Source organism: Adiantum capillus-veneris, chromosome 11 (assembly GCF_014529385.1).
Source record: "Adiantum capillus-veneris isolate H3 chromosome 11, ASM1452938v2, whole genome shotgun sequence".
Taxonomy (NCBI): domain Eukaryota; kingdom Viridiplantae; phylum Streptophyta; class Polypodiopsida; order Polypodiales; family Pteridaceae; genus Adiantum; species Adiantum capillus-veneris.
In genome coordinates this window covers 142,472,841-142,481,752 of record NC_140941.1, presented here as the reverse complement: position 1 = coordinate 142,481,752, position 8,912 = coordinate 142,472,841, and the positions used below count along the sequence as shown (strand labels likewise).

The window sequence follows — 8,912 nt, the reverse complement described above, 5'->3', positions numbered from 1 at the left end:
AACAAAAATGAAACAGAACGAAGCAGCACGTGTTGTACATGCACGCCAAGAACCAAATGAAAGAGTTGAAGCCCTCTTTCATTTTACATGCACACAATTGGCAGATTTACGTGTTCCAATGTACACAACAAGGTCTTCATTGTGCAGAATGTGCCCCATGTCAAAGAAGCTTAGAAGTTCGCACTTAAAAACAAGTAACTTCCAGGTCTTAGGTACCAAAACAAAAGCCAGACTAAGACTTTGACCCAGTAAATCACGCCTACATGAGACAGCTTTGAAAATAGGGAGCAGCATTTGAAAAGCTGAAATGCTCAACAAATTACACTAAACCCGTAATGACTACTATAACAGGGCTTCTGTTCTCAAAATTTTTTACTACAATCAGCTAACTCTCAAAATTTTGTTTCTTAAGGCTGGGTACTTCCCAGCACAGGAAAAAATGGACTGCCCCAGAATTAGTCGCCACTCATGAGGAGAAGATCGTTTCCACATTGTGTAACCATCTCATATATTCTCGATGCTCCTTCACCGTCAAGTACTCCAAGACATATGTAGCAACTTTTGGGGTGAGCCCTCGAGCTTTCAAAAGCTCATGGAAAGCTCGCTGCAAGTTCTCATCCAATTCGCTGAAACATACAACATCGATTACAAAAGGGTCTAACATGATAATCTTATCAAAAGGAGAAGATGTGAAAGCGACTCAACATCAGGACCGGTATAAAGCTGTGGCTCGCTGTCATTTTCAGATGGTTGCTCATTTAAAAAGCTGATAGATTCAATATCCACTTCATCAGCCCCCTAAACGTAGGTGCACTCAAATTCCAAAGCTGGCATAGGTGCCTCCTTGGTGATAGTAACATTCAGATGGAGAACCTCCACAGGTTTACTACCAGAAGCATTTTCACCTTCTTCCTCACTCTGGTCTCCCTCGGCTGCTTCCTGCTAAGCTTCTTCGTCTTCATCTGGGTACTGGCTTTCTACAAGGCAAGTGATGGCAATCTGTTCACTACCAAACTTCCTACTCAAAATGACTTCTTCAGTCCCAGCCTTGTCCGACAACTCAAAAGGTCCAGCAGAGCCTTTCAGAGAGCCTTCCTGTAGAAAACACAAGGTCATGATAAGAGACTTGTTTAAAACAAAACCAGCCAAGACGTACACTTAGCAAGCTTTTGTTTCTACAAGAGACAATGGGCATATAGTCAAGACATTATTAATGTAAAAAAGCCGACACGGGAAGACACAACCAAACCTAACAAGCAAACTCAAACCAGGCCAAGTTGTTCAGCCTCCAACTGGTGTACAAGAAGGTACCTTCAATCTCATCAAGCCATGAAAAGAATACTTCATACATTACCTGTGGATCTTTTTAGGTTATTTTCTGCAAAATCCAAGACTAACACTATAGCTTCAAAAGTCAACTTAGAAGGCTATTCTCTCTCCCACCTCATGAGTCATAAACGACCAACCTTCCACGAGCTCTCTGAGATCATATAAGCTTCATGCGTTGACAGCTGCAAAGTATGCTTCTCCTGCTCCAATGGAGCTACACCCATTTTGTCCCCCTTAAGAAGCCAGCTGGGATCTGGCAAGCTTCTATACATATGCACATGTCAGTCCTTAGATAACATGTAGCTATTAACGTTGCAAAGAATGGTAGCCAAGGATGCTGTGACTTGAGCATTTAAATGCAAATGACTTCTTCTATGGGGGTGTAAACCATAAAAATGTACATATGCATGCACTGACATCAAAAACAATGATCACTGATCGATTATTCCATAAACACTCCTCCTTAGATTGACCTTAACTGCCAGCAAAAGAAGTCACAAACAGCACTATCAAAATACAGCAAAGGAAAGAAAATAAAAGACGCCCATCAATTCCAATTGCAAGGTTAGCCAATAGCTCCAATCGCAGGTCAAGTTACAGAAAACCGCACCCAAATAAGCTGGAAAAAAAATAAAGTCTATAAACGGGAATTCTCATCTTGAAAACGTATTTAGGGTGTGTCAATTTCGTATCACCTACACACAGATGACAAAAATTAAAATCTTTAGTAGCTTGATCATAAATGTTTGTAATAGTCATGAATACAAACTGCGTAAACGTATAGGCAAAGGACTGGGATAACCAATCAATCAAACAGACAGGAATGGTATGACTATTAGCTATGCACTGAAAATAGACGGCACATTTCACATGCGGACCCTGCACGACCTCGCATTTCCACGTGCTACACATTCACACACACAATAAGGGATGAATAGAGACAGAAGATACCTTGTTGGCTTCTTCCCGGAGCTCGTGCTCGATCTCGGTCTTGAAAACCTCCACCAGATAACTGTCGGCAGCCGCACTGCGTGTGGCATAAGAGAAGCGCTGATCCAAGCCGGATGCACAAGGCGAGCAAAGAGCAGGGCAATAGTCGCGCGGATGCGCAGCAGCACGACCTGCTCGGGCGGAAGCCCATAGTCCAGCCCTGCGAAGAAAAAGGCGTGCAGCCATCTTCACTCACAGAGCTACAGGAAGAGCTCGACTGTGAGTGAGAGAGAGAGAGAGAGAGAGAGAGAGACTATTGAAGACTAGCTCGCGCGTGTCGCCTACCAGCGGGCTTTACTCGCTCTTACCACCTTATTCGCTCTTACCACCTCACTCTGTAAGCCTATGTGTGTGTGTGTGTGCATCTTTATACATCTCTCCATGACACTCACACGATCGACACTTTCTGTCTTTGGCCCTTTAAGACTACTCGTGGTACATTTAACCCATTTTGCGCACGGAGAGAGAGAGAGAGAGAGAGAACATAAAAGCACATGAGAGAGATTACATAAAAGCACATGACTAAAGCACATTACATAAAAAAATAGTTTACGTTATTGCCAAAAAGGCTTAGGAACATATCTGCATAACACTTTTAGTTGTGCTATTTCAACAGGATCAAGATATTGAGCCGGAGCTCTACAAACTTCTCTTAAATCTATTTTTTGAACCCAGCTCAAGTAAATCTTGTAATGACGAATCAACCCAAGTTCTTGCTTTAAGAGCATGAGTTTAATGTTGAGAAAGAAATAGGGATCAAACAACTTGATGTAAATCGTGTCCAACTCTTCATCTGCATATGACCCTCAAATGGTGTAGTTTTTCTCAATCTCTTCCCATGCCCATTGCCATCCCCGTTCAACAGGTAACAAATTTTCTTCAAAGGCATCAACAATAAAAAAAATTACACTAGAAAAAATATTCACAATTTCGTGAGCCATTTAATTGGTTGCAAGAAAAGAAGACAACATTAGTACTCAAAGCTTAAAATGAGAGAGAGAGAGAGAGAGAGAGAGAGAGAGAGATGATCAACATGGCCAGTTAAACACTTTAAGAAAGTATAAGCGCAATACGAACACTTCAATTAGTAATTGTCATGCCAAAAAGTATCAAGAGGTTCAGTAGGTCAAAGTCTTTACAACATTCCAATTTTTTTTGTTTACAACGACTCATATTCTACTCTATAATTGGACGGTTGAGGATATCACTCCAATATATCCCATTGATAAACTTCACAATTAATTTCAAAATTTCAAACTCTTCATCCGAAATGTAAGATTTGTGATTGTGATATATCTTTCGCAACTGAATATCACAACCACAAACATTAACATAATAAATATCAACCATATGTAGTTCTTGTAGGACTCTCATCAATTTTATTTCGCTCAATATTTGTAACACTTTGCATAGTGAAATGCTTAACCGTCCACAATTTCCATACCACCCATTAGCATATGAATACACCCAATGATGCCACCAACACCATGTACCATATCTTTTATAAATGTACTCTTCCTTAACTTTCAAATATATAATCATCCTTATATGTATTGGGAGAATAGCCAAAACATCATGACCCATGTTAACCTACATTAGCAATTCCCAAATCTCTCTCTCTCTCTCTCATTAACCTATCTAGTAGATAAAAACCCACTTCAATAAGCCAACAATAACTAAAAAAATTTGGTACTTAGCATGCATAGACAATGGATCAAAGTGTTCGATCATCGGAGAAGTTGAGCCTACGACACACTCTACTTGGAACTCTCAAGATCCAAGGTCAGACACGTCGAACACTGCGACCGAGGCATCGAGGTGATTCACCCAAAGAATAGATTCTAAACATCCATTCATTCACTCCATAGGGACCGTATGAAAAGTTGCAATTGAGAGGCCGTTGCATACCTAACTCGCGTATAGTGATTCGCATATCATCTATATCAAACTCTATGTGATAATAACCTACAACACTTCTAAAATATCGTGCTTCATATAATGCCAAGACAGAATGTCTGCAATAATATTGTAGCCTGCAATGAAAATAACAACCAACCATTCAGACATAAAAAGTAACAACACATTTAACGTCATATGGATTCAAGTTCAAGCTATACGCACCGAAGGATCTCAAAATCAGCGATAATATGAACAATATCCTTAGCATGTGCAGGACCCCTTCACAATGGAGGATCTTAAAAAAATGTAACACGTGTAAACATACAAAATAAAGGCCACAAAGTTCTCATTCATGGTAAAAGTAAGTAACAAAGATAAGAATTTACATTTACATACCTCTAATATAAGTAGGTACATCATTGAGGGTGTACGAAACCATGATGTATCGTGCCATTCTTTATCTGCTCTAACAGCACAGATTTGGAAGTTTAAGAGGAACAAAGATGAAATAGAATAAAGAAGACTTTGACGATTATGCCGTAGAGAACCATGTTCTTCTTTCTTTTGTTTTAGTGAAGAATGTAAGAGAGAGAGAGAGAGAGAGAGAGAGAGAGAGAGAGAGAGAGAGAGAGGAATGAAAGCAATTCAAAAGACTTTGAAATTTCACACCTTCACAAAGAGACAATACAAAATAGTTATTCAAAGTGTAGCCTTCGAGAGACCACATTAGGGATTCTATAAGTCCAAGGACCTATGTTATATACATTTTGCAAGATGCGGGGTGGTGTTTCAACTTGAGTAAATATCCTCAATCGATATGGTGTAGTACGGTCTCCAGCAACCCCAACCTGTTGTGCATTGACTGGCCTCTTGTCACTCACAAACCAAATATTAACTTGGATTTGACGATGCTCGTGGTCCAAAGAAAAGGCAACATGGTAGTATCCAAGAACTTCCATAGACATATCTCTACCTAAGTATAGCATTTCATAAACACCTACAATGATAAAACCTCGATGGGAGTGATCTCTGCAAAGGCATCCATGAATTATATAGAGCAAAAAAGCTTAAAACTACCAATACACCATATAAAAGAAATAAAAACTCTTACAATATAATATGAGTTGTATCAAATAAGATCACCAAAAACATAGCAGGAACTCTTCCCCTCCATTGCGGTGGATCTTCAACAGAGTAAGTCAATGTATAAGCCAATCTTCTCAAGAGAATAATAGGTCAAGTTAATAAACTAATAAAAAAAGAAGATAAATAGAAGACCCACTACATAGGAGGCACTGCGTCGAGGATCCATCTATGGGCAATACTTTGATCTAAGAGATATGAATAAAATTTAACATCAAGTGTGTATGACTTTAAGTGAGAGCCACAATGTCAATTTGAACTTATCGTTATGAGCTCGCTAGTTGTAATACTTCCTTGAATACAATGTTTGGAGTGTAGTAACACTCCGCTTGAGTGTTTTTAGTATTAACAACAATCCTCATAGAAGCTACACTTCGTACACGTGACATTGCAACATACAATTGTCCATGAGAGAAGATCGATGACGCAAGATATAGACCAAGAATTCCAAGTGTTTGCCCTTGTGCTTTGTTGATAGTCATCCCAAAAGCAAGCCTAATTAGAAACATACGACGCTTCATTTGAAATGGAAGCCCCTGATGGTTTCCAATAATAAAGTCAATCCTTGGAAGAAAAACTCTCTCTCCAATATTCGATCCTGTAACTATCTCTGCCTCAATTACCTTATGATGAAATTGCTTGCATATCAATCTGGTTTCGTTGCATAATCCACGTCTTGGATCCAAATTTCACAGCAACATGATAGGAGCATTTTCTTTCAAGACTAAAGCATGAGGTGGAAAACCACCACCAAGAGTAAGGCTATTTAGATATTCAATTGTGTACAAATGTGTGTTTTCCTTTGACATACAAATTGAATCTGCACTCAGATACTCTTTGCAATCTCCATGCATTCTTTGCAATGTATAGTCATTAATTAAATCCACCTCTTTATCCGCGGAGCAAGTATTGCTCAATCTCTAAAAAAAGTTGCATGATCTTGCACATGACACAAATCTCCATATATAAAGCTTAGAAGATCTGCCAAACTATTTCCTAGAAGCATCATGTGTGAAGGTATTTTAACTCTGTCTAAATCTCCTCCATCATCCATAACCCCATTGCCAATATCAAGCACCCAACGGGAAAAACTTTGTTGAAATGAATTTGAACCGAAATCAAGTATATCCATATTTCTGGTAAGCCTCAATATCTTCGTATATTTCCATATGTGAGAATGACACAACAAAGCATTTACAATATCTGTACGACACCTTCTGGTACAACAGGTAGTATTTGTCAAAAGTCACCTCGAAGCAAAATGACTTTTCCACCAAACAAAGTATCTCGCTGCATAATATCTCTTACAGTTCTGTCCACTTCTTCAAATGCATAGCGATGTGTCATGGGAGCTTCATCCCATATAAGTAAAGTTGCATTTCTTAGAAGTTATGCAAGTTGACTATTTACCTTTATATTGCAAGTTGCTTCAGAGTGAAGCTCCAAAGGTATCTTAAACCTAGAATGAGCAGTTCTTCCATTACTCAAAAGCAAAGCTGCAATACCCGAGGATGCACATGCAAGAGCAACTCTACAACTTCCTCGCACTCGTGAAAGAAGTGCATTATATAAGTAAGTTTTTCCTGAGCCACCAGGACCATCTAGGAAAAGTACTTTCCCTGAATGTGTGTCAACAGCTTGTAGCACTTGGTGGTAAGCATCTCGCTGATCCTCATTTAAGGAAGTCTCCATACAATCTGCTATACTACACTGTTCATCAACGTTGAACATTGTTTCTTCAGCCATAACACCATTTTCACTTAAGGATACCATTGTTGAGTCTATTGCAGGCAACATATAATCGCAAAGCCTCTTGCCATGTTGTTGCAAAAAGCATTCTATATGAAGCAAAGCTTGATTTTTTGCCACATCAAATCGCACGCTTGCATCTGAAATACGCATTCTTAGCGCATAATCGTAGTCATCACAAAGTTCGGTATAAAACCTGTCCCAAAGAGCAGCCGGATGAAGTGGCTCACAAAAGACTAATATGATTGCAAACAATTGTCTCAATTGCATTCCATTTTGAAAAAAAGATGCCTCTTGGAGGCAAAGTGACCATTCTTCATCATCTTGCAATAATCCTCTAGCTATACATGCCTCCTTGTATGTATCATAAATGTGACCATCATACATCCGCAAGTCTTCAAAAGACTTACACCCCTTGCAAATATTGAGAAGCATTCGTAGGTAATAAACCTCACCAGCAGGTAGGGACAATATTATACATATATTCTTTCAATAGAAACACCCCGTTGTCGTGGAGACCATGCCTTTCGACTTTTATTCCATACCCAACCATTTGGAAAGTCATTATATGTGAAGCTATTTGATTCTGGATAGTTTTGATTTTCAACAAACCATTCTGTCAAGGTAGTTTTCTTATTTTTCTCATTATCCAGCAAATGTGATACATCATTACCATCTTGAAATGTAACCATATTCTGTAATGGAAGGTGTACTTGCAATCGTTGAATAGCTGGCCTTTCACTATGCATGTCAAAGCCAAATATTCTGCACATAGCCTCAGATGTAGAAACATAACGTGCATTGAGATAACTCTTGATCTCATCAGTAGCTCCTTCACAATCTTGAAGAATGATAGTGGCTCGATCATGTCCCTTGTAGACATACTTATAAAGATATTTCACGGTAGTGACAGTTGAGTAGATCTCCACATTAATATGGGCTTGGTATCTTAGTGATAAGAGAGGGCTATAAGGTACAACCCAACAATTATCTAAATTATAATTTTTAGACGGAACAAGCCTTCCATCATCTCGTCTCATATACACAGAATATCGACTTTTGTTTACATTTGTAGACGTAGAAAATGTTCTTGGAAACTTGAATCTACACTTTTCATCAACCATACATGGAAAACTTGGGTTCAAAGGACCACATGGCCCATGAACATTACAACGACTCACTACATCAAATAATTCTGGAAACACATTCTTGTCAGGGAGCTCTGCACAAACCAACTTGTCATAGTGTAATGTATCTATGGGTTTATACTCGGATGCAAGTATCAACAATATATGAGCATGAGGAAGACCTCTCTTCTGAAACTCAATCACTAAAACAAGTCCAATCACCTCCCCAAATACGGCTTGCTTGATAAGTAAATGCATCATATCTTGGAACTTTTGATAAAACACTCGTATAGTCAGGTCAGGACGATCAACAGCACTTTGTCCAGGTAGTAATGCATCATCTATTTCCTTCCATCGTGGATTACATGTGAGTGTGATGAAGAGATCCAGTTTACCCCTACTACGAACAATTGCCATTGCATCTTGAAATAGTTGGCACATATATCTTGGACCTCCAACAAAAGATGAAGGCAAAACAATTCTACGGCCAACATTTTGACCTTCAACCCTCTCTAAGCCATCTCTAGCCTCAACCATGTCAACCAATCCTTGGTACACTTTGCCACGAAGTGATTTTTGGTTATTTCGCATCCACAAAATCCGTGACTCCTCTAGAGTACTATAAGCATCCACGACATACTGTTGTAATAGCCTACCCCCTCGAAGAAGACACAC

The 8,912-nt window shown here is 39.1% G+C and overlaps 1 protein-coding gene and 1 pseudogene across 2 annotated transcripts; both read right to left on the bottom strand.

Annotated features, from left to right (window-relative positions):
• Nucleotides 1-273: 273 nt before the first annotated feature.
• LOC147448135 (uncharacterized protein At2g39795, mitochondrial-like) lies at nucleotides 274-2,651 on the bottom strand (annotated as a pseudogene). The gene is made up of 3 exons (XR_015189687.1): nucleotides 2,281-2,651; nucleotides 701-1,095; nucleotides 274-626 (listed from the first exon to the last, which is right to left on the bottom strand). The product of XR_015189687.1 is annotated as an uncharacterized protein At2g39795, mitochondrial-like (transcript).
• Nucleotides 2,652-6,750: 4,099 nt separating this feature from the next.
• On the bottom strand, nucleotides 6,751-8,654 carry LOC147448134 (uncharacterized). Its single transcript, XM_086523757.1, has 2 exons — nucleotides 7,656-8,654; nucleotides 6,751-7,071 (listed from the first exon to the last, which is right to left on the bottom strand). The coding sequence occupies exons 1-2, from the start codon at nucleotides 8,652-8,654 to the stop codon at nucleotides 6,751-6,753; spliced, it is 1,320 nt and encodes a 439-aa protein (XP_086379883.1).
• Between the last annotated feature and the right edge of the window lie 258 nt (nucleotides 8,655-8,912).

Bases quoted from the DNA above. Each gene is read 5' to 3' on its own strand.
- LOC147448134 (XM_086523757.1), bottom strand. From the start codon at position 8,654: ATGGCAATTGTTCGTAGTAGGGGTAAACTGGATCTCTTCATCACACTC. The intron at 7,072-7,655 runs GTATGGAATAAA...GTTGATGAACAG, and splicing joins ATGACTTTCCAAATGGTTGG to TGTAGTATAGCAGATTGTAT.